Raw genomic sequence first — 26235 nt, 5'->3', positions numbered from 1 at the left:
TGCATTGGTATAGGGTTGTGCGTTGTTATGGTGATCCCACGCCGCCGTCAAATCAAACCCAAACGGGGTGAATTTTCCACTATAGGAGTTTCTCCGCAACTTTAACAATCAAAAAAAGGATACGGCACGCGGTCGGTTATTGGACGAAGCAGAGCCCCCACCGTGTATTAGCCGAATAGAAAATGGAAGAAATGCTCACATCCTAAGCGCAAAGATCGAATAACAGCAGCAGGAGCAGCACCCACCAGCAGGCAAACACCATCGCGCGCGCTTGTACGCGTGTTGTTCATTCGCGCATTGTGTGCTGCTAGTGTGCGCTCGCTCTCGCAGCCGCGACACGCTGCGCCGTTCCGATTGGGGATGGAAGGTTGTGCCATTTCATTCGCTCGCTTCATTCTAAGGAAAACGCGATCTCTCGCAATCCCCTACACACAGCCACAGTAGTGAATTCCCCGCTGGCCGAGAACGTGTGTGCGTGTGCAACTGTTGGCGTTAACCGCGCTGTCGTTTGGCTGATGTGCGCGCACCCGGGGGATGGTAAAAGCGAAAAAGTGAACACGGCTCTCCGTTAGTAAGCGAACAGTTTTCGTTAAGTAAACAACCAACTTCGGTCCGCGCGCGCACACACTCTCTGCCTCCGGGACATTAAAATTCGCAGTGTCAAAAAGGGACCAGATCCGGTACGCAGCGATCGTGCTGGGGGATATTCGTTTGGGTAATTTTTTGAAAGTTTTGGGGGATTTTTATTCAAATGTGCATATGCTTGCTGTGGATAAAATATTTGCAACTTTAGATGTTTTTTTGTGAGTGTGTGAGGTGTGAAAGTGTGTGAAAAGTTGAATGAATTATCGAAAAACCATGCAAAACCGAGTCGTCTCAACAGAAAAAATAACGCGTGAAGCTGATTAGAGTGATATTTGGCTGAAAAGTTAGTTAAAGTGAATAATAAATACGTGGAACAAGAGAGTATTATTTCCAATTCCGGATGATACTAATTACATAGAGATTTATGAATTTCTTATTGTACTGAAATTTTGAAACAATAATTCAAAGATTTCCCTCAACCAGTACGTGTTGAGCTTCACCGACAGCAACACATTTGTTGAGAGAGAAATGAAAACCCTGTGGAAATAATGTGTGCAGTGGTTGTGATTAGTGCATAGTGTGAATTTAGTGCTTTATTGCCACTGAGTGCCTGCCGATATACGACTGCACCGTATCCTGCAGCGCACTTCAGCGGTGGTGGTGGTGACAACAATTGCTTCAAAAATTTCAACGATTCTTATTGGAAGTGAAATCGACTACAGTAAGTATTTCACGTTCACGCACAAGGGGAAATAGTTATAGAGGTAAAAAAAAAATAGTGAACTCAAGTGTTTTGGTTAATTCTTACGTTGAGGTTTTTGTTCATTTGGCTTAAACTACAATTATTTTAAATAAATCAAACCATTATTATTTCGGTTCCTGTTTTGATCGGTGATGGAACCCATTTCATTGAACACAACAAAACAAAAGACCACAGATTGCAAGCTATGCGCAATTTCCCTGTCCCTCTTCTGAACGCACAGTCGATCTATCTGTTGACAGTTTCTTGCTTGTCGAATGCATAATTGCACACGTACGTGGTACGCGGTGTTTATATAGAAGAAAAGGAAGCAAAACACAGTAACGCACCTTCGCACAAATGCACTTGTGCACTATCGAACAGCTGCATATGCGTGTTGTGGCGTCCGGGTGCCAATGCAGTTGCACTTTGCGATATGACAGGTAGCCCCACAGACAGGCTGCTAGGTAGGTGGTGTGTATCACTGTAGCCACGTAGCAAGAAGTGTAGTAGGCTGTGCAAAAGAATTGCATTTTGCAACTGTAACGGCACGTGTTTCCTTGTATGACCTGTAGCGCTGCAGCTGGGCTTCTGGAGCAAAAAATGTAAGACGAACGGCGAATGTTCTTGAAGCAATAACAAAAAAAGAAGTATGTTTACTATTTTCAAGTTCTTCCATCTTCCCCTGATCCGGCGGCTGATATACAGCATCCAGCTTTTGTTTTTACAATCAAAATTTCAATTTTCAAACATCATTGTTTATTTGTTTACCATCTGGGCGCTTCCACACCATTATTACAGCACAAAACAAAAACCCCTCGCACGGTTGTGTGAATGGGATATTACGCGCTTCACTTGACCGTGAGTGATTAAAGCGAGCCCCCGAAGCTGTCAACAGACGACCATCAATGTTTTCCAATTTCTATACCAAACAAATATCAATTACCTCCCCCTGAGTGTCGCACGCACAAAAAAAGAAGCCTTCTACCGGGAAGCGAAAACACACATAGCAGAAGTCAAACTTTCATCCTCATAATAAACGACCATCCCTCCCGTTTTCGGTTGAAAAAATCTCGTCTGATAAGCGATTTCTTGTTTCCTATCGCCTTCTTGAATGGAAAAGTGAACGAACTTTGACCAAATTGCGATCGAAAAGAAGCAGAGGGCTGAAGCAGGCGTAAAGCGAACGGCAGAAATCGACAGCAACGCATTTATGGTTTGAAGCTGTGTTTTTCCATTTTTTCCTTTCCTTAATGGCTTTTGATTCTCAATTTTTGGGACGCATAAAGTTGATAAGTTGTGATTCGCAGCATATGATTCGGATTGCACGAGGATCATGTAATGGTGCGGCTGATCTTCTAGAATGTTGGTGATTTCACTCTTCATTTTTTGAAATACTTTTTACAAGTAATATTGCTATGGTGTAGTTGTTGGTAAGTAACAAACAAACAATTAAACCGTTGCCGATAGCATGTAATTGATAGCTGGTTCGGATCGGTAACATTAAATCATAACTATTGCAGCATAAATTGTGCTGGTTACACAACCGAAGTAAGTGGTGAAATTTAATTGATTGTGTTGTTTCTGTAAAGCTGTTTACAAGGTAAAACACACGCGAGCGAGACTACGTACACGTGTGTCAAACGAAATTAATTTGTTTTCCATGATAATTGTGTTTATTGCGAACTATCAGTCCTAGAGGACTGATTTTGATTTAGGTAATAGACGGGTCGAGCAATAATTGCCAATTTAAATTGTTGTTTTCCTTGGCGAGTAAACAGCTATAGTGACCTTTCAAGCGATACGTATCTTAATTCCAAGAAATTTGTACATTCTACATTTGAAAAAATAAATAATTGAAATAAGTTTACATTCTGCTCCTTTCTCGATGCTGCCTAATATCCTAATTGGCCTAAATTTATCCACCATACTTTGCCATTTGGTTTTTTTTTGTTGGGGTTTGTTGAGTAGATTATCAATTACACTCCTCGACTTACCCATCCCATCGAGTGCGATGATATACAGATGATGTTTATGCTGCCATTATAGATCGCTTCAGGATATATGGTTGCTGTATCGAAGATCTGTTACGAGCGTAAAGACAACGCTCGGAAAGTATCGAATTTCAAGCGTGTACCGTATTGCGTATGGGGAAAGGATATTTTTGCTTCTGCTTGGTTAAAACAAAATGCCTTTAAGTTGTAAGTAAGTAAAGTACGCATTTTTGATAAAAATAGCACGTTTTGCAATTCTAGATGTTCTAGAATCGATATAGGGCCAAAATAGCTATCAAATTCTGTACCACTAGTTGTCAATTGATTGTTTGTATCTAACTCTTTTCATCCTATTTATATTAATTTCAGTGTTGGCGACAACCGCCAACAGTGACATGGCGCCGCCAGACGGGCCCATGCAGTACGACTCGAAATGGTCACCGATGGTAAGTTATAGAAATGATGATATGTACCAAATACCAGTAGGATATGACCAAAAATATGTATTTTTACTGCTAAAAATATTCACGCGAAACATTCATTGGTTTGAACCATTTTAATTACAAAAAGATTTCGTGTAGGATCGTGTAGTAAAACTGATCGATTTGCAGTTTAATAACTGATTTCTGATAATTAGGAATGAAACGATCGGAATATTAACCATCGTAAATTGACACATCAATACACATAAAGCGGCATGTAATTTACTGTTTTTTTATTTAAGACGTTATGTGTTGTGTTTGATTATTAGACATACACCATTTGTCATACATTTTTTACATAAAAAGACATACATTTTTAATTTTATTCTACAAACCAAGCAAGCTCAAATGCAATTATTTTCGTTTTGCTAAACTGCAAAACCCCCATTTATATTAAATATTTGACCCCTGCGAAGGTGGATGCGATAGGACAGACACATCATCTCAGCTACTTCTAACTTTCTACTGCTTTCATTCAACACATTATGCTTCGATTTTTCCTCTCCACTCCACACCACTGATTCACGGTCCTAAATCTTTAATCATTTTTATAAACTTAATCGGTTTGTTTATTTATTTTTCCCGTACATTTATGTACACGAACCACCGGACAACACAACAAACAGCAGCGTAAAAATCACTCGTTCCGGATGGGATGGTGTGTAATATAAAAGAAAAAATGGTTGTTATTTACTTTGCGCGACTCTTGCGTGAACCGAAACTGTACCCATCGCGGCCTAATGAGCGCGAGTGACTAAGGCGCGACACAAAAACATTACAAAAAAAAATTGAGAGCAATTGCTGTGGTGAGGAATTATTGTTCCGATAATGGCGATGAAGCATTGGTGAGCGCATTTTGGGTTGTTTATTTTGTCTAACACGCTAATGAGTTAGTAAGCATTGGGGTTGCATGGGAGGAGGTGCCTCAACAAAACAAGATAAGAGTTGTAGTTAGGAACACTTAAAAAAAGAGGAAATTAAAATATTTATGTGCAGGGTAAGAACTCTCTTGTCACCGTATTTACCATCTATTCCGAAATCAAATATTTAAATCAAACTCAAAATCACTAAAAGACACCAAAACCACGATGGGAATGCAACAAATAATTAACCTTTTAATCTCGCCCGAGCAAGGATGCAACACGTTTAACTCCCTAATTAAAGACACCGTATCCTTTCCAGTGCTACTCAAGTTTCCATTTTTCCCACCACTTTCCAACGGTCGGTCCGTCCTTATCGGCAGTACGCATCGTCAGGTGTACACCCCGAAGCACTACTGCTGCACGGTGACTGTGTATCCGTATCCCTAGCTACCCCATTTTTGGCCATTGCTCGTTTCCCCCCCCACCAAAACCGGCAGACATGAAACTGATACACCTTGCCGGCACGCGACTCCTCCCTTTTCACTTACGCAGAGCGGCCACCGGAGGTAGAAAGGGATCATTTCATCCACCACTGTTCACCCCGAAGCGAGCGCGGTGATCTTCCCATTCTCTCGGGGTCGATTGGCCGGAACCTATCTCATTAACCTATTACCGATGAAAAACAAGCTGCGTAGCAAAGAAAAAACCCACCGTATAGAAAGGGATCGTTTTTCCACTGGCACATGGTTAGGGACACGGTATTTTTCTTCTAAAATTCCCATTCACTTTGAGCAAAATTTGCAGTGGAAAACACGCGACCCAAAAGAAGGGCCCAATATAAGGCGAGGCGATACACAGTCAACAGTTTTTCTGTGTGTTCTGTGGGTCGCACCCGCTGGATGAGGAATTCAGGAGGCCGCGCGCACGACGAGGTCGTTTAAAATGTATAAAAATAACGTCATCTAAATTACATCATTAATTCCCATCAGACAACAATGGGCAATGGCGTGTGTGTGTGTGTGCGGGGAACGTTGGCGTGAATTTAAGATACGTGTCACAGTCGGTTCCTTTGGTAAATGGAGTAAGGCAACGTGAAAAAAACGGACTAAAATCGCTAGGCAAGATCGGACCCAACGATCAGCGATCGCCTAATTCTGGGGTCTGGCATAGACCGCACCACGGTTCATGGTGCTTCCTTCAGCACACACACAGACACACACGCACACAGCGTTTGGCAGAATTATGTGTTTCAATGGGCGTGAAGCAGAGGGAAAGAAGACATGATGGTAGATTAGTTTAGACCCATATACCACCACCGCACAGGTGGCACACCAAGGGGACATGGACCGGAAATTTATAGGATCGAAGAATTATAAGTGCAAATGGGGAGGGAGGCAAAACGAAAGAAATCCCCACCACCAACACACACACCTCCGTTGTCTTTGCATTTATTTTCTGAGGTCTTTTTCGCAGCCAAAACCACCCCCTTCACACCCAAATTCACATAATTTTGTGCACGCGCGTGCGGTTGGGCCGATCTGATCGTTTCGCTCTTCGTTTCTTTTCAAAACAATGTCATTGGGAAACGTAAGGTATAAATATTGGTTTCCCTGCTTCTGCGCCATTTTCCCCCTTTTCTCTGGCCCCCATTTATGGGGAAGGAAGGGGGAAGTGGGGATGGTCAAAATTCTACCACTAAGTAGGCTAATTCCCTCACAACTCTTCCACGGCGTGACATCCGTGACACAGATATCCTGGTGGCGTGTGGAAAGCCATTTGATTGTTTGTCTTTTTCGCGTCATAATTTCATTTCCAAGAAAAATACAGACCACAACAATCGGCTTGGCGTGTTGGAGAGAAGAGGTGTGTCTTTTTTGGGAGATGAGGGTGTTTGCAGCGGCAAGAATGGGAAGGTGACAAACAATAAATAAATACAGCGGCAGGTCAAAGGTTAAGCAAACGCGCGCTGAAGGAACGTCAAACAAAACGATTCAGTAATTTAATGAGCTTTTAAATCGGGTTTATCCTGTGCTGTTAATTGTAACAAAAGCACATTTAAAATACGCTAAAAAGCACATTTAAAATTACGCGATAAGGGGTATTCGTTGATGAGACAAGAAAAATGTCCTTGAAAAATGCACCAAACTGAATTTCTAACTAATAAAGCCAGCAAACATTTTTCGCTTTTAAGCCATTAGTGTATACATCTAACATGATTTATCTTTTTTTCTAAATTCTTTCCCTCCCAAAGCCGCCTTCCAATTTTTACCATAATGGCCGACCACACTTAGGTGTGCGACAAAACGATTCCCGAGCTGTTAGTAAATTGTGAAATTAAGAAGCTGTTTGGTGGGGTAAATAAAATTCGGGAAATGATTTACGTACCCATCCCCCCCCCCTCAACTCAACAGCACCATTTGACCGGTTTGTTCGACGAGTGTTGCCCCCAGCTCGGCGGGATGTTTCTAAAAAAGCAAGGACCATAAATTTTCTTCGAGCTGCTTTTGTAGTGAAAACTGCGGCCGTGCGCCGTCCACAGTCGATCTCACTCCCAGCATTACCGTGGTAGGGCAACGCAACAGAAAAGGAGGGCTATGCGAAATGGCGGAAAGAAAGGCATCCCATTAACCAGTGGCCACTACTACTACTACGCGCACACCGTGGGTCAGTGAATTGGGGACAAAGTTTACGACCGTGCGCCTTTTGCTTGTTGTGCTGGTTGGGTACGCATCGTCCCCCAAGGGTCTGCGGCGTGGTTGACAAATGATTGGGGCCGCACTAAAAACGCTGTCGGAAGGCGAAATTACTGTGCGCTTTAGAGGGTTTGGGGTGGGGAGTTAGGACCGAGCGGGTCATAATTTACAACCATTTAATAGCGAAGTGAGCGAACATTTAATTCTAAACACATGTTAAACATGAGCGTTTAACACCTCTCGGGTTTTCAGCCTGTTTGTTGCAGTGTGAAGAAGAGAAAAAAAGGATTCAGAGGCGAAAAAAGATTCCTCTCCCCGACGGGGAATCGAACCCCGGTCTCCCGCGTGACAGGCGGGGATACTGACCACTATACTATCGAGGAAGTCGAGAGAACCAGCGCTCAAAGCGCATCTGTTGATTTTGCTCTTTTTTGTGTACATCGATTCGCTTTTTGTTTGAGCTAAGAGGAATGTTCAATGTTAGGGGAAAGCGGGGCAAAATGGGCATGTGGGGCAAAATGGGCACCCTCTATTTAAGCATTATTTGAATACAAAGATACTTTCCAATGCTCAAAATGTATTCATTAGAGTGTTCTATGAACACCATGTAAGTTTCATAACCCTTACATAACAAATAACTAAGAAAAATGCAAAATAAGGTTTAGCAGCATATTGATGTAATTTTTGCCACTTCGAAAATAAGCTTAAACGTGTGTCACAGGGATGCGTTGAAGTTTTTAATGATATATTTTTAAAGATATGATATTTCTTTACAATTTGTCTGAAGCAATCAAGGCGATTGAATTCGTATTTTTACTAATATAACAAAAAATACAAAAATGCTTCACGTGGGGCAAAATGGGCAGTTACGCTTGGGGCAAAATGGGCAAATGCTTTTGACATACGGCGCTTGGTGAGGCTATGGTGTTGTATTTGTCGCCTCAATAATGATAACAGGCACAGCTTCAAAACATTCGATTTTGTAGATTTAAACGTGTAAAAACTGTTATAATTTTGATAACATATTTTTGGAAGAATTTTAAGGGCTTTTCTGACCAGCAAATCAAAAGAAAGAACGAAAAATACATTTCATGAAACGTGCGCAAAAGCATAGACCATTACCTAAGCGCAGTTGTTGTGGCCCATATTGCCCCAGTGTTTTGACGTTTCACAGTTTGTTTACATATGCCCATTTTGCCCCAGGGCTGTGCCCATTTTACCCCGTGTGTCAAAATAGCTTCTCGTAAAACATCAACTTTTATTTTACATTATTTTATTGTTTTTAAGTTGTTTACATTCTATGTGGCAATTTTAATCCATAGATAAATGGTGGAGGCATACAATAATGAAAGAAAAATTGTGTTTTGTGGCATATGCAAAGGAATATTCAGTAAACTGCTTAACATGCCCATTTTGCCCCGCTTTCCCCTACTTACTTTCACGTTGCTGCTACTGATACAGGGTTTCACACTTTATCTCAAGACCGCGGGACCCCTTCCCGAATCTGTCTTAGCCAAAGCCAAGATTGCGGTATGATGCTTGAAATCGTTGATGATACCTGAAAACGTTGATGATACCTGAATTCATCGGATGCAATGCTGAATCTGCGGCACATTTCTCGAAACACACTGGTCCGCGCTGAGGACATGCGGTCTAATATTTTTTTACACGGATAACCTTTGTGTACATCAGTCTATTAGAAACACTCAATTATCCTTTAGTTTTTTTTTACCAAAAAAAGACAATTTAATAAAATGAGTGAATGCATATTTGTTTGATTAAAATATTTACAAGTGTTAAGAAAGTAGTTTGAACTGTTTAAATAATCTTTTTTGGTAAAAACACGAAAAAATAATTAACTGTTTTCAGTACACTGATGTACACAAAGGTTATCCGTGTAAAAAAAATATTCGACCGCATGTCCTCGGCGCGGACCAGTGTGTTTCGAGAAATGTGCCGCGGATTCAGCATTGCATCCGATGAATTCAGGTATCATCAACGATTTCAAGCATCATACCGCAGTCTTGACTTTGGCTAAGACAGATTCGGGAAGGGGTCCCGCGGTCTTGAGATAAAGTGTGAAACCCTGTAACATTAGTCACTGCCGTTTGTGGCCCGGTAAAACAATCTCAAACAATGAATATGACGAATACATAAAACATGCAAAATATAACTTAAACAGCACAATTTATGCTTTAAATAATTTGCAATATTGTTTAAATAGTTGTCAATTAAAACTGCTGAAACTTTGTTAGACTTTTGGTTTTTACTTGAAAAATAAAAAGATGTTTTAAAACATTCAATACTAAATAAGAGATAGAAAACACGGATTACAGCAGAATTGTTTTGTTTAGTAGAAGTTTCTAAAACACTGTACAAATAATAACTATTTTTCGGACTTCTCATTGCTTGTTTGTAATTCAACAACCGCATCTGTATGCTAATCGAAACATAGCATGTTGTTGTATCTCTTTCTCTTATGCTTTGTATACGGATCACTGAGGCGATGCAGCATAACCAGTTCCTTCGCGTAACACGTTAGTGGTGGGAGATAAACTTCAATGCGGACGATAATTCTCCCATTCGCTTGACACCAATTTTCATGTTGGGCGTGTACTCCATGATGGTCCATTTGATGGCTGACCATAACCCTCCATTTTGAATGTTAACACATTGGGAGTTAATAAACACTGAATGCTGAGTATTGATTTTGGAATTAAAATCACATAAAGTGTTTGAAAATAAAGCAGAAAAATAATAAATAACATGCACAGTATCTATTTCGAAATACTTGAAAAAACCTTACTTCCATGATCCATTTTTTATTCGCTGTCTCTTTCCTCGTACTCCGATCACCAAAGTATCAACGAAAGAACAATTCTATTAAAAGGCAATGAAATTCCCATTGCAGAACCCCTACGCCCCCGTCCGTACCGTTCCGCCCCAAGCCACCGTTAGGGGGCCGGATGGAGGGGACGACGGCCGGTGTTTTGATAAATCGGTGCAGCTAAAATTAACACCCACTTCTCACCACTCGCTACACAGCCGATGAAAAGGGACCTTCCCCGGCACGCGTGCCCTCGCACGAAGGCAGCCCAGTCTCCGAAAAACGAAGATGTCATCGGACACAATGTAAATGAGCCAAACGACAGCTATTAGTTCGCTGTCACCCCCCGGCCGCACCATTGCACCGTGGTCCGGGGCCATTTTTCCTCTCACGCACTTCGTTGTCTCCCGGCGCAATTGGAAAACGATCCGTCTCTGCACGGTTTTACGGAAGTGGCGCGCGACACTCGAAATGCCTTCCGGCAAACGCAGAAGCGGCTGGTGTTGCATTTCCCCGCGCACGCTTGCACACTTGAGTAATTATCCCGCTTCGAGTGAGAGCAAGGAAAAATTCGGCTAAAGATAAACGCGAGGAACTGATAGAGATAGAGCTTGAAACACCGGTTTGACACCGCCGTTCGCTCCATTAGTTGCGAGATTCAATCAAGCCGAAAGACCCGGCATACCTCTTCCCGGGACGTTTACAGCCCCAGAGTGGACGCAAACACAACAACACCCGCACAACAACGGTGAGCGGGTGGGTGTGACGCGGACAACAGCCCTCAAAGTGGTGTGTCCGATCGGTAGCGGACGGGGCTGGTGGCATCAGGCATTAGACTGCCATTTATATTCGCCCAAAAGCCGAGTTGCTCTTCCCCGGGGTTCCGTCTTGTGTCGCTTTCGCAAGGACCCAGTTGCAGTGTGGCATCGGCCACGATCGTCTCAAGTGGGTGCCCGCGCTCACAAAGCGGCCCACTAGCCGTGCTCTTTCGACTTCCAACAGCTGTTCCGAATATTTCAATTAGAATACAGCGCACGCACCCGAAACATCACTTGGAGCGGTGTTGTTGAGCAGCAGCAGCAGCAAAAAAGTGTGTCCCTCCTGAAGACACACCACACACGCTTTCCACCAAAGTGTGGCGCATTTTTCCCGAATCACGCTTGCCCCGATACACCTACACATTAAAAATAGCGATCATTCCCATCCGGGGCCCGCCCTCGTTCGTCCCTTCCTCGGTATATATATGTGTTCCATTTTGTCCACCGGTTTTGTAGCTCTTGTGTGAGCGTTTTTTTTTTTTTGTTCCTCATTTCCTCCAACAAAAGTGTGTAATTTTTCGTGGTTCACTGGACAAGCGCACGGTTCAAGCGACAGATGCGTGACAACGAGCTGAACGAGCGGCTGCTGGGGGAAAAAGGCAGAAAGAGAAACCCCGACGACACAACACTGATGCGTACATAATCGAAATCGGGCGAAGGGACCAGAAAAAAAACGGCGAGTAAAGAGGCGGCGAAGAAGCAGATCGCGCCGGAGAGAACATGATCGCCGACATAATCGGGTGTCGTAAAATATGAAGTGATAATGTTTTCCATAACCTTGTCATACAAGGATACACTCATGTGTAGCGTTTCAATCACCGGCAGCTCCACTCCGCTACGGATACGGAGGAGAAAAGTGTCGTGATCGATTGTGAGTTGGGATGTGATCGGAGAGGTTCGCGCGCGCTGTGTTGGATGGGGTTAGCTAGTCGGGGGAGCTTAGGCGGTTTAGCATGTAGAACATCACAATGAGATGTTGTAAATAAAACATGACGGTTTGAATCAAGTATGATGCTAAAGATTATGTTAAGAGGTTTAGTTAGGATCACTGTTGTTAGATCACTATTTGTATCATGGCGTGGTGAGCTTCAGGGACATGGTTTTACACATAATTTCGCATAACTTATTGAATTATTGCTCTTTCCAAGGTACTGGGATGTGCAATAAAGTCTTTTTGGTGCAATAAAACGACTTCATAAACGATTAAAATGAGTATCCTTACACAGAAAGCAGCTTTTGTGTTTCAATCGTTTGGCAAGACAGGTACTCTAACAGAAGTATAGAATCCATCTAAAACAGAGATGTGTTTAAATGTACTTTACATCACTTCAAAATATGAAATTCGACATAGAATATCCCATAGAGTTGACGTACCCTTTTTGAGTAAAATTTAGATTTGAAGATCTGAAAATAGTACTAAAAACAAGACATACTAAGAAATAACATAAATCCCCAGTGCTTAACACACAGTTCTCTTGCAACTGTATTTAATGCATGTATTTAAAAATCACTACAAAAACGTCGGTCCATAATCAGAAAACGTTTAAAACACTTATAAATACATCGCTGCGAGCAAATCTTGTAAAACGATACAATCCTCTCAATAAAATATGATCCTAAACATGTTTCTGTTTATTTCAACACCATACGATCGTTTGTAATGATGATGTTCTGTTGCTTACGGCTCGATTTATGACACCGGCTAATGTAATAGCATTTTATTATCCGTCATAAAGTGACACACACACACACACTAGCTACTACAAGGTGGGCTGTTGTGGGACTAAATTGAAGTGTATAATAGCATCCTCTACCACCCACCACTACGTCTAGTCGTCATAATAGCTCCATCGTAAATCAATACACCACTCTTACACCGTAACACAGCATCTCTCAACCTTTTGGGTTCATGAAATAGTAAAATAATCCACCAGCGTGTGACTTGGTGCCGGTTGGCTTTTCCGTCACACCACGCTCGGTGTAAAAACGATGACGGAAATACGATCGCACACCGCTGTTTCGCCCGTTAATTTTCAACAAATTAAAAAGTATTAAAAACACACAACCCATCGGTTCCAACAGAGTGGCGTGTGTGAGTGGCGTGTGTGTGTGTGTGTGTAAGAAGCAAATAAAGAGGAAAAAATGTCATAAAATTATCACCACCTTTCAACAGGCGGCAGCAGGATCGCGAGGCGCCTCCTGGCATCGTAACTCATCCGCCGCTTGATCTGCGCTGTGGAACGAAGATGTTGTTTTTAATGCAGTTGAATATATGACGACAAGATACACCGATTTCCAACAAGTGGAAAGAGGAAGATGCAGAAATGACGAACGTTGCTTGAATTTCAATAATGCTCTTGTGCGTTCGTGTTGTGTGTGTGAACCACTAAAGAGATATTGTTCTTGACAGCTCCATTAAATCCGGTGTAGCTCTATTACCGTAACGAGCAGTGCAGTTAAGGGACCATCATATTCCATTGGTTTCATTCCTCTCACCTAACCTGTCACATAGATTGCTCCTACCTTCGCGCTTAATAGCGCCGCAAAACGTTTCGCAAGGCACAGGCAGCTACATTTGTCATCGATTACCATTCCGCGATGACAATTGTTTGTTATTTTTACCGCACCATCACATGCATCATAAACTTGCTTCTCCGGTGGGGTGCCGGACTGCCGTTCGGGAGAAGCTGTCGGGAAATTTCAATGGCATTCTTTCGAAGGCAGCAGAACAACACGCGGCGCTGGCTTTAAATGCATCTGCCCCCGGTCTGTCCAACCGGCGTGTGGAGTTCTTCGGCTGGCAGCACTGGGATTAAGGGCTGCGGATGTGTAAATCCCACCGCGAGAGGCCCGATGGAAAGAACGACAAACCGGGGCCGAACTCCAGCCCAACCGCGGCGAGGCCAAACCCTGTCATCCCTTGAGGTCGTTGCGGTCGGGTCAGCACTATGCTCGGGATCGCTTCTACCAAGACCTTTCCGATACGTTGTTAGTGACTGCTCGTTTCGCTTGCTGTTAGAAGATCAGTTGTCGTCTCTTTCGAACTCGCACAGTCACAACGGGCAGCTGTGAAGATCGTGTAGACTAGACATAGCCAGCCCCCGTCGCATTGATCCGCATGCTATGCACAACACTGGCCTGCCGTGCTCTCAAATTTCCGGTCTCAACTTTTAAAACCGTGCCAGTTGCACGGGTTCAAACACCCGTCGAATTGACCTTCATCTTCAAGTGGAAGAGAGAGAAAAGTGAAACTCGATTTGTCGCCGCAATTCGACACGTTTTCGCAGACATGCTGCGGTGTGTGCATGTTGTGCGCGATCGGTAACTCTAGTTAGCGATAACTGAATCATGGTGCAAGCGCGCTGTGAGAAACTGTACAGAAATTGGCATCGCATCTCCAAGAAGGAAAGAGGCTGTTATTGCAGCGCAAAGCCCTGCTGCGTCACGGCCGTGTGCATGACTGGTACACTTACACCTACCTATCAGCGAAACACATCTCCCTGTGGCACACCGGGGTCTCCCGTGTGTGTGCACGATCGATTCGCTAAACTCCGTGCGAGGTTGCTGCTGCGATAAGAGAGCGAAATGCAATTGCGCGCCGGAATAGGGGGAACGGTGAAAAGCGTTGCAACCTGCAAACTGCGTCGCAGAATTTGTGAGCACCAATTGCACTGCTGCATGACGACGCTGTTGTGATAGCGATCGAGATGTGCGTATGTGTATTTCTTTTCTGTTCAATGCAGTAACGACCTCGGCCAAAGAATTGGAATTGTGAATTGGTTCTATGTTTTGTAGCCAGTTAAGGTGTACAGTAATGGGAAAATTCTGCACGCATTTTAAGGCGCACTGTTAAGGCCGTAACTGGTGTGACGCGAGATTAAGCGCGAAATCGGTGATGGTGCAGAACCAAGTTTAATGAAGTTAACAGCAAAATGGTTTGAACAGAAAGGGGCATAATTTATGAAGTCGCTTTGTTGGGTTGTTTTTAGGGTTATCATCCAATTACAACATTTTTATACACTCCTCCTAGAACGACAGACATCAAATCAGAGGGAAAGGCTGTAAAGCAAACACCACCGGGAGCCTTAAGCTTCTTGCGCAAAAATTGTGAAAAATGCTATACAAAAATGTATTCCGCATGATTATTCCCCTCCCAAGATGAAAGAAAGAGCGTCAGAAAACGATTTTAGGAAAAGAACACGCCTGCCCACCGTATTGCCCAGAATCATTTAGGTGCAAGATTTATGGCGTTGCTTTGCTCTCTTAAATTAGAAATTGTACAACAAAATGGTCATAAAAATCGGGCGACGGATCAGAGCGTCTGTGTCTGGGTACGAAAGTTTCACTCACGAACCCCTCACAAAACAGAAGTTGCTTTATGCGTTTCCTTGTTGATTTCCTTCCCTCTGAGTATGTGAATGTGTGTATTTTGTTTTCACACCGATCGTGCAAGGTGTGATATAAAGCATCCCAAAACTCGGTCAGAAGGTCAACCACAGAGCGGGTCTAAATACTGACACTTGTCTGCCTTTTTTACCTTCCACCACGTGGCCGGGGAAAAAGGGCAAACCAATAAAGCTGCACATGGGGACGGGGAGGGAATAAAAACATACACACGGCCAGCCCGGGCCGATTTTTGCGGCCCGTTGTTATCAATCTAAATTATTTGACTGTTACAAATGTAAATATTTTCCTTTTGCTGCACCCGTAACTGTGGGGTTCAACCACATCCGGAGGGTGTGTGTGTTAGTTTACTGTAAATTAGTGTCACACACACACACACGCTCGACAGTTTTTTTTGGTTCAGTGTGAAAGAGGCCAAAAAATCCTTGTCGATCCGTCATGAAGATCGCGTGCCGATCGGAAGTGAAAATGGACATTCGTACATCAAAACAACAGTGTGTCGCACCCTGGGGGAGGCAGTTTTGATTTTGTGAGTCTAAATAAATATTATGTATTTGTGTTTTTCTGTTATGAAAACTTCTCTCTACACCAGCCGGTGAAGCGATCTCCGAGCGAGTTGTTTTTTGTACTCCCGCACACTTTTACATGCCAGTAAATTTTGGTGTAAATTTGCTAGCCATTCGAGTGATTTAGTGGTTGAAATTGAGCGAGACTTTACCGAATCCACCGAACGAAATGGAAGATGGCGGTGATCGTAATTCGGATGTAGCGGAAGCTAGCGGAAGAAAATGATTTTTTTTAGCCAACGTTCAACGTCAACGCGTCCCGACGAACAGTGCCATTAATCACGTGCTAATGGAGCAGAAACCTTCACCCTGACGGAATGTCTTTAATTCGTGTCGCTGGCTGCAACTGATTGGGGTAGATTTGCTATAAGAAAGGTATAAATTTAAAGCAAAAAGGGGGGAAAACGACGCAGTACCGTTTGCAGAGGAATTTCTGTCGTATCTATCTTCTGGTGTTACTTGATCATCGTCACACACACACACAAACGCGCGCACACGCACTGTAGTTGATTATGCTGCATTAAAAATGACGCAATGTAGAACCACCACAAGACACCTTCCTTGGCTAAGAAGGTGTGAAATTAAACACAACCTTTCTAAGCATTCGCAGTCATCCATCGTCGGTGGTCGGTGCACGTGTTGGTTTTGCGTTTGAAGATCACCAAAGAGCTCATTTTGCTTGCCTAGAACTTGCACTGCCAACCCTTAGATATGGCCCTTCAGAGAGAGGCCCTCGCAACAAAAGAGGCCGTATTTTCCCCGGAAATTCCCCAGATGTGCTCGTGTGGCAAACAGATCCAGTCGCAGATTCATGGCTCGTGCTCAACTTCCGAAGAATTCCAGTGGAGCCGTCCGTGCAGCAGGCGCCCCCGGGTTCGTATCGGGTTGAACATGAGCACTGCTCCGATTACTTTGTGCCGTTGGTTTTATCGCACTGGCCCGATTTGTTCAATGTCACACTGATCACCGTGAGAAAATTGGATCTTTATGAGAGGGGGTTGCTATCGCAACAACACCGCAAAACAACAACAGCTATATGGCGCATTCTGAGCGGCGCGATCATCGATCAGCAGGAACAAGTTGACCTACAAAAAACACCGTGTCGCGACGTTTTATCACATTCGAATGCAAGTGAGTGCGTTGTCATTGCATACCGTTTGTACGTGGTCATGCATCCGCTCTATGTGCTGCTGCTGATGCTGCGAATAAACTTTTTCGGTATAAAAATAATTAAAAACCCCTCATTCGAACCATTCGAGGTAGTGGCGGCTGTGGCGAAATGGTTCAAGGCTAATGTGCGAACGAACCCCCATGCCCGGGATGCACTCAAACAAAATGTGTTAATTTTTAATTGCAAAATAATTGTTTACCTCAGTGGTTGTCGGTGCTGCAGAGGGTTGGGCATTTATATCACTGTGCGCTTTTTCCTTTCATTTTAACGACACCCTGTCTAGAAGCAGTAAAATGTGGTTAAAAAAGACACTTTTGCTATATAAATTTCAATTTGCCGTCCAAGAAGGGATTGTTGAGGTGAGTGATTTATTTTCATTCTGTTTTGTGTGGGTAACATTGCTCACTGCTGTGTTGCATGTTGTATCACATGATTGTACTTATTATTGCAATGCAGATAAAAATATAATTTTGATTCAATCCTAAAATTAAATATGATTGGCAGTTAACCTCGGGTTTGATCACAAAAGCAATTGAGCTTTCAAGACAATTCCTAAATACCTATGTTCAGAATGACTTGCAGATGACGATAGACGATGACAAAAAATAATATAATCATCTTATATCGTGTTGCTCCCGTAGCTCTTTTCTCGTCCAATCCTAAATATCAGATAAAATAAACTCTTCAGAACGTTAATTCTAACTACCACGAAATATAAGCTTATATCAAATTTGATCATGGTCCTCCATACAAAGCAATCTTGCTACTATTAATCAGAAATAAATGGAATTATGTTAGTTGATTTCAAATAATCGTTCTCTTTCTTGCACATCATCAGCGAAGATTACACCCATAACAAGGTCACGTACTTAGGCTAAGTTCTACAGCGTTTAGATTATGGGGAATAACGAATAATCTTCCATTCAAGGCATTGAAGTTGGTATTTAATGACTGGGGCATTTACTGTTTGAAGCAGTTGAGTTCATTGTAACGATGTTCCTCCAGTTCCTCCAAATGCCCAATAAGATCCTGTAAGATCTTCGATCTGTGATCATTAGAACATATATCCAATATATATCGAAATCCTCTGAGAGAAGTTGAGTCCAATTTTTCATGTTTCCAACTTAAATCAAACATGGAAAAAAGAAACATCTATATTTTTTAAGATTTCGATTAGCTTACGTCCAACACACCAACAGGTTTATCATTTTCATTCGGCATCTATCTACACATATCAAATAATGTTCATAATAAAAAAACACCTTAAGTACAAATAAGTGAAACAGTATTGCTTTTAGTTGAAGAAGATAAATATTATCAGGAATTAAACACAATCACCAATCGAAATGCCTTAAACCTCTGCTCGATTGTTTCGTCTTTTGATACTTTTCCAAAACAGATTGGCACAACGGTGATGCGCGTAAATTTAAAGCATTTCCCTGCAGTACACTCGAAAGTCGAAATACACAACATAAACCAACAGCACTAAGGCAAAACTTCACCCCATGAATCGAACTTCCGCGAACGGGCGTGCCTTTTCGACCATTTTCCGGACGATCAAGCACGTCACAACAGATGCTGCAGGGGTGGTGCAGCCTAGAGTACCGGGTTTGCACTGCAGGGGTGGGCGATTGTTGGCGGTCTGCCGGTTTCACATCGGGCCACTTCACCATTTGTTGTGAGTTCAAAAGCCACACGCTGCTGACGTCGTGGGAGTCCTCGCAACTCTACGGCAAGAGCAACCGCCACTCCAGCCTCTGAGTAGATGCAAGACGTAACAAAATGCAGCAAGTGAACGAGCGAGAAAAAGAGCTTCAATTCATTCTCTGTTGCTTAAATCTCCGTCTTGTTTCTTCGTGCTTTGCACTAAATCGTACGTTGTCACGTAATCACGTTAGTCTCCTACCGTGACCATCCGCTTTATCTTCCGGTCGGTACAGATCCTGCCAATGACCGGCCCAAGATCGACCGAAAGGCACGAAATAAGCACGGAAGGGAGTGGCGCGAGATCCCAAATCAAACCTGATCCGTGTCCAATAAAGAGTGCCTTCGGATGCAAGATTACGGTGTCGTTGGCTCCGCCGTTGCGTCGTTGGATGAAAAGCGCTGAAAAGCGATGCAACCGATGCCCGTATCACGGCGGCTAAGAGGAACGCATCTTGCACGGATCTCCGACCGCAGTGACCGACCGCGAGCCAACCGAATCCGCACGTAATGGCCGCGCGATTGGGAGTGATTTATGGGCGTAATTAAATCACTTCTTGGGTATGTCTTCCCCTGCCCGGTGACTGGTTTCAACAAGCAGACACACACACGCACACCCAGAGTCGGGCAGAGGTGGTGATGTTGAGGTTCTTTCCAGTTTTTTTTTGTCTTACATTTCAGCTTGCTGTGAATTGGTGAATTGAAAACGGTGGGGGAAATCACCATTTTGTTTGCGCACTCTTGCACATGCACCAACCGTTGCATTTGCAGTTGCAGGTTTCTTGTTTACGTTTACTGCAATGTAGAGCTATGTCTAGGGCGTAGGTAATAATATATTGGATAAGTGAGAAGGATAAATTGCATTCATGCAAGTTTTTATTGTAAACCTCAATCATCACTAATTTTATGAAGAAATATATTTAATTCGAAAAGCATTCCAATTAATATGTAATTATTTTCTATTTTTTCCAGAACATTATCAGCATGCCGACCAAGATCAAGCAGGAGGGCTTCAACGTATTAAGTCATCTAGGTATGTTGCGTATGCCTTCCTTTCCATTTGAATATCACGTTTATTTAGGACAAACGATCAGGTTTTAAGATAGCACACGCCGTGAATGAGGCAACATGTTTGATTAACTACATAACCAAAGCTAGCGTCATAGTGCGCCCCGGCACTCGTAACTAGGTTTCTCGGACATTGGTTCGCTCGCCGTATCAGCATGAGCAATGCTTCCCCGCAATGGACAAAAGGACACCCATGGGGACGCTTGAGTGCTGTTATGGCCGCGCGGCAAATGGGCATAGAATTGCCATTGACACTATAGTAACGGGCAAAGTGGAGCATCGTCATCATCATCATCATCCCATCCGCTTGCTCGTTCATATCGATGGAGCAGCAACGAAGAACAAAAAACATGGAATCCATGCTATCAGCTCGCAATGACCCACGGTGAACTTTTTTCAATCGCTTATCAACAGCGCTTACTCTTCTTCTCTGACGTTACGAGAGTGTTGAGGGAAATCGGATGAGGATCGTGCCTAACAGCGGAGCCGTCCTGTGTTGCGTAAAAACGACTCTGCCTTCAAGATAGGTGGCTGGTAAGGGTTGGATGGGGATGGTAGGCGATGCATCTTGACAGTCGTGTATGCTCGTGCGGCCACATGTCCGGAACGATAGGACAACAGTACAAAAAAAACCAACATGAACTTTTACCAACCAATGACTGGCAGCAGCATCTTTTGTTGGTTGTACGGCCGTGGGTTCAGGTTTAACACTCTCCCCTGCAATGATTATGAGTGATAGAATTACGTTAATTTTAGCTCGAATATAAAGTTACTTATTTCAATGATTTTTTGGCACTTTTAATCCATCACTCTTTCTCATACACACATCAACTATTCATGCACTCTGATTTCAGACGTGTACCACCCGCTTGCAGTATCGCTCCCAGCGTACGACCAGGTGAAATCTTCATCGCCCTCCTCCCTGCAGCAGCTGCCGACCGTGATCGAGCGGCTGCACGAGGAAACGGGAAGCTCACCCGACCATCAACATCAGCATCTTGTACAGCAGCAGCACCAGCAACAACACCAGCAGCAGCAACACCAGCAGCAGCAGCAGCAGCAACAACAACTGCATCATAACATCGGTTCGTTGGCGCTATCATCCTCCAAACCGTCCAGCCAGGGTCCGGATGAGCTGCCGAGCAATAGCTTAGCACCGGATGAACTGCACGGTGGCCAGATACCGACAACGCTTCCCCAACCCAACTCCACTAACAACAATAACAACAACCACACGCCAAACCAGAATCAGACCACGAGCAACCAGAGCTCCACAAACTCTACCACCAGCAATGGTGGTGCGTCGACTGTCAGCAACAGCAGTACGACTAACAGCAGCAGGTTAGAAGATGTTTTCTGGAGTGTCCGAACGTATCATTAACCATGATTCCTATCCACCAGTCTATCCACATACGATTGCAGCTCCACCACAAGTCCGACGGGCAGCCGGAACTCGAACGTGAAGCCACCGTACAGCTATGTGGCGTTAATTGCAATGGCGATACAGGTAAGATGGCTTCTTGCTTGGAAGATCTTAGGGAATTTCCTCACAAGCTAGGATGTAATAAAGCCCTGATAGGCAATATGTGTTATAAGGTAGCGTCTACTTCTGCGTGATGTATGACCGGGTGATCACAGCTCAAATGCAATTAGTCAAGGCGTTTAACGGTTCATCCTGTTTGCCATCGTCCAACCTACCAACAGGTTGACAAATTTTCCACCAACAACTTGGCAAAAATGATTGATCGTATACGGTGCAATAGTATTACCTTATGCAGCCGGGAGAACAATGTGTTGCAACACGCATCACTTTCCCCGGTTCAATTGCCTCGGACTGCGGAGGCACCAAACACTGATGATCGCAATACGTCTTCAGAATCTTTCGTAAGACGTGAATGTCAACCATCTATCCCCATCTATCCATTACCATCACTTTTCAACCTTGCGCGAGGATGGGAGCGGTTCGGTCGACGGCGACGGCGTAGTACGTCCTTACTAGGCGGCCCTATATTTTTTTTTTTCGCTCCCAGTCCATCGCCGGTTGCTTGTCAAATCAACCAGTTTGAGTGATGATTGTGTCACAAATTATAACTCTCTTCACGATGCAGCGCAACGTATCTCGCAACGGGCAAATTGTGGGAATGATGGTAAGGGCGAGAGGTTTATAAATCGCACTTTAATCCGACGCCAAGGCGCGGGACTGTCTGAAGTCTTTTGCATCGCACCGTCGCATATAGATCGGTCGGATCAAATTCTTCCGAGTGCCGAATTTCGTGGGAGGTGGACGAATGGTCTACGGGGAAAATGAGCTCGATTATTAACGCGCGCGTAGTAGTTTATATTTATCATCGAAAGTTGCCCCGTGGCAGCATCAGATCATGTGACAGTTTGGATCTGATCTCACGATCAAGATCACCAGGGCCTAGGGTCTAGCGAGAAAGGTTAAGTTTACGTGTGGGAAGGGAAGGAAAGTCGAAATGAGCGAGATACATATTATAACAAATCTTCTAATTTAATTCTAGTGCGGGGTGAGCACAGCAACAGTTTGTCTTAATTAGTGCAGTTAATCTTGCGCGAATGATCTTGCTCAGAAGCAACAATACAGTTTTTGAAACAAAAACCCACACATTTGGAGTATCTTTTACGTGGCAGCAAGGTGCTACCGAGAGAATAAATTGTATATTCTTTATACGTTTGCGTTACCATGAAGCTAGAATTTATTGAACCACGTGGAAGCTCCCTACTTATCAGCCTATTCGGGACCGTATTCTCTCTTTCTCTTCCTCTTCCCTCTTTCAACCACGATCGCCATCGGGGTTACTGCAGAGCTCACAGATGAAGCGTGCAACGTTGAGTGAAATCTACGGTTACATCACCTCCCGGTTTCCGTACTACGAGAAGAACAAGAAGGGCTGGCAGAACTCGATCCGCCACAATCTCAGCCTGAACGAGTGCTTCGTGAAGATTCCGCGGGAGGGCGGTGGCGAGCGGAAGGGCAACTACTGGACGCTTGACCCGCAGTACGAGGACATGTTCGAGAATGGCAACTACAAGCGTCGCCGACGGATGAAGCGCCCGTACCGGACTGGACACTACTCGAAAATGTTCGGCGACTCGTACGTGACCAACCCGGGCAACTTTGGCCATCGGCCGGTGTTTGCGCAGAATCCCTATCAGACCTATCCACGCTACGATGCCGGGTAGGTTGTGGCAGTCCGGCTGTTCGGCACGCACGCGTTGCAAGTCACCGAGATGTGATATTTCGTGTTCCATCGGAAGGGTTAGTGATATGTTTTCTTTGTTTTTGTCATCCCTGCAGCGCACCCTGGATGCCGACGACGCAGCTGAGCAGCTACACGTCCTGCTCGAGCCGTACTAACTACACCTACTCAGCACCGGTAAGTAAGACTCATGCACACACGCTAGCAGATCGTATGTCAACTTTTCTTTATCTAGTATAATTTTTCGCAGCTCCAACAGTCGGTACAACCGGTAACGATCAACACGTACGGATCGCTGTCCAACAATCTAGGTGAGTGGTGCACTTGCGATGGGTGAATCGATAAGAATGTAGTCAATAATTGGAGGGGTTTTCTCTTAATTGTGGTTACTCTTGTACAGACACTTTCGCCGTTTCGGGCAGCACAACACCTCCCTGCGCACGGCGGTTCGAGCCACACTATCCCTATTGGGACACGACCTGTAAGTATCCGCACGCCTCTTCAGTTACAGAATTTCCATACTAAGCTAGCTTGTCTTTACCCTTATCTCAATACACTAACCAGTACCTCTGCCGGTGGTAAAAGACGAACCGACGAATCAGATGAGCGTATCCTCATCGCAACAGAACTCCTACCAGAAGTCGTACCTGTCCCAACCCTAACGGCTAATCGGTAACGTCGGTGACGTTCGCTCCAATCCCCTGAGCAGTAGTGTGACGGCCGATACGGACTCCACCAGCAACAACGACAGCTTCATGCGTAACCTGTGGCAACTGTCGTCAACGTACCATCGCCGGCGTTTGCTGGAGTAAGGTAGCTAGACGCGCCGCACGTCTGTGGAAAGCTTCTAAAGCACTATCTATTATTACTGAACAGACACGATCACTCAAAGTAGGAAAACGGTAGCAAGTAAATGCTATTATTGTGTATGTCTTTTACGCTGTGTAAATTTGCTTTTTTCGGTTCTCTTCTTAGGTACCATTTATTTGTCTAACGCCTTTCAGATAGATGCATATAAGCTCGTCTCTCTTCCGAAACGGAAAATGATAGCTCTCCGAGGCAAATAGTTTGATAGCTTTGTTTAGATCATTTGATCTGTTTTCTTTGTATTTATTAACTCGTAACAAAAATCGATGCTACTATCTGTATCCTCCAGCAAAGCAAGATGCTAACTGTACCAAACCAAACTCAAACTCCGCAGACACATTGGAGGCTCGGATCTGAAGACAAGGGAAGCATGAAATTTACCGTCCAAAATTTGCTAATGCATAGAGTCGAAAGTTAAAACGAGGCGTTTGTTTTTATTTTGCTGAGAAAAAAAAACAAAAATGGGGTAACAAAAGGTTTTAAGGACAAGTAACATATATTTGTAGTAACTCTTAGGATTATGTCTCTGCAGCAACTACACACAAACACTCTGTACAGCCATCAAAAATCAATGTGCGCGCATTAAATAATGCGTAATGTAGAGAATAAAGTACTGTCAAACAAATAAACCAACCTGTGTCTTTTCCTGCGCGAGTTTCCCAGCTTCAAGGTAGCTCTGTTTTGCTTGAATTAAATTTATTTCACACCTCTTTTCCCCACCGACGGCGGCAGGGGTGGCGTTACATGGACAGCAAATATTTCAACGATTTAATGCATCAATACGGGATGTGACAGAGGCTGCGTAGTGTGTTGTGTCCCGTCCCGTCGTGTGTTGCCTCCCCCCCGGGAAGGGGGTGCGATTAATTTCCGAAGAAATGATTATTAATCATAAAGCTGTCGGCTGGCTGTCGTCGGCAATTTTTGTCATATTTTCTTTACGAATCATCTTGAACCCTCGCCGAACGCCGTCCAATCATCACATTTCCACAAGGATCACATTTCCGACGCTGCTTCCGATCGCCTCCCTCTGTGTCGCTTCCCTCATCTGCAGGGTACGATCAACGGGCAAAAGATCGAGATCGTCTCTCGTCTGGCGGGGCTTTGCGCATACCACGGCCGGGCAAGCGTAAGCGTAACTTTTTGTAGTAGCAGCAACCCGCTTGAAATGAGAACTACCCGCCACTCCACTCACCCTTCCACCATATGCCCTTTCCGCTTCCCTTTCCCCACACACAACCGTCTACAAGTGAAGATTCGGAGATGAAAAATTGCAATTTAAGCGCTTTTGATCGTGACTGCTCGCTGCTCTGTGTGTGTGTTGGCTTGGTTTGCAAATAAAAAGTGAAGTAAAAGGGTACACACACACACAGTGTGTTCGTGTTGGAACGCACTGGCTGTGTTTATTTGTGTGTATGTGAACCGAGGGAAACCAATTGACACCTCTCACCACCATCCCTGGCAACCCAACCTCAACCCAAAGAGAGATCCCAATCGATCGTGTTTCCCAGCCACCGGTGCAGGCAGGGGCAGCGAGCATAATATATTTATGACGATTCAGTGCCACTCGGATTCACTAAGTGAACGCAATTGGACACCACGAGCGAGCACGAGGGACGCGCGCGGGCATACGCGGGAGATACTGCTGCAACTGCAACTTCTGCTAACTGGTGCAGCACAACCGGGAGGGATAATAATGCACCCGGGGATGCTGTGTTTGGACGGACGCATGCTTAAGTCATGATTTATGCCACCGAATGGGTTTCTCCCGGGGATCATGTTTCACCTACCGGGAGGATTCCTCCAATGACCCTTTCGCGATGAAGACGCTTCGAGCTTGAGTGGTGCGTTTTGTGTTTTTTTTTTCTTCAGTTCGTCTTTAGCTCGCCATGGCGCGATCGTCAAGAAGGTACGTGCATCGGGCGCGGTGTGGCAGGCTAATGAATCTTTGCAGCTGAACAAATTTATCAATTAGGCAGGCGAGATATTTTACACCATCCAGTTCCATGAATCATTGTTGCAAGTGTGGTGCTGATGGTGATGAGGCGATTGATGTTTGGTTCTAATGCTGATGGTACGGGGCTCGGCTAAAAGGGTGGTAAAATTTATGAATGTTTAATCGTTTCAATTTTGCCTTTTTATTGCATTCCACCAAAGCGCAGGCAATTAAGATTAAGCCTGGAAGGGGAATGAAACTTTGTTTCCATTTCCATGCTATATTTTCCAATTAAGCTAT

At 44.2% G+C, this 26235-nt stretch overlaps 1 protein-coding gene, 1 long non-coding RNA gene and 1 other non-coding gene across 8 annotated transcripts in view; 1 reads left to right on the top strand and 2 right to left on the bottom strand.

Annotated features, from left to right (window-relative positions):
* The window catches only part of LOC125907550 (uncharacterized), a 275982-nt gene that overhangs the window by 52188 nt on the left and 197559 nt on the right, over nucleotides 1-26235 (bottom strand). The window lies entirely within an intron of this gene.
* Nucleotides 430-24631, top strand: LOC120958395 (forkhead box protein D2-like). 5 transcript variants are annotated; one of them, XM_040381162.2, is made up of 10 exons: nucleotides 430-1306; nucleotides 3688-3764; nucleotides 19819-19879; nucleotides 20769-21255; nucleotides 21316-21421; nucleotides 22741-23114; nucleotides 23234-23312; nucleotides 23386-23446; nucleotides 23536-23616; nucleotides 23700-24631. In XM_040381162.2, coding segments are annotated over exons 1-10 (1425 nt in total). In that variant the 5' UTR covers nucleotides 430-1305; the 3' UTR covers nucleotides 23798-24631. The 5 variants fall into 5 exon arrangements, with proteins under 5 accessions (XP_040237096.1, XP_040237095.1, XP_040237097.1 ...); XM_040381161.2 differs by having other exon boundaries at nucleotides 23371-23446; XM_040381163.2 differs by lacking the exon at nucleotides 3688-3764 and having other exon boundaries at nucleotides 23371-23446.
* Nucleotides 7668-7739, bottom strand: Trnad-guc (transfer RNA aspartic acid (anticodon GUC)). The gene has a single exon. It is a non-coding gene; the product is annotated as a tRNA-Asp (tRNA).

Source organism: Anopheles coluzzii, chromosome 3 (assembly GCF_943734685.1).
Source record: "Anopheles coluzzii chromosome 3, AcolN3, whole genome shotgun sequence".
Taxonomy (NCBI): domain Eukaryota; kingdom Metazoa; phylum Arthropoda; class Insecta; order Diptera; family Culicidae; genus Anopheles; species Anopheles coluzzii.
The sequence above is the reverse complement of the archived record's forward strand: the minus strand, read 5'-3'. Positions and strand labels throughout refer to the sequence as shown.

Bases quoted from the DNA above. Each gene is read 5' to 3' on its own strand.
- LOC120958395 (XM_040381164.2), top strand. From the start codon at position 16,683: ATGGCCCTTCAGAGAGAGGCCCTCGCAACAAAAGAGGCCGTATTTTCC. The intron at 19,880-20,768 runs GTATGTTGCGTA...CTCTGATTTCAG, and splicing joins CAACGTATTAAGTCATCTAG to ACGTGTACCACCCGCTTGCA. The intron at 23,115-23,233 runs GTAGGTTGTGGC...TCATCCCTGCAG, and splicing joins TATCCACGCTACGATGCCGG to CGCACCCTGGATGCCGACGA.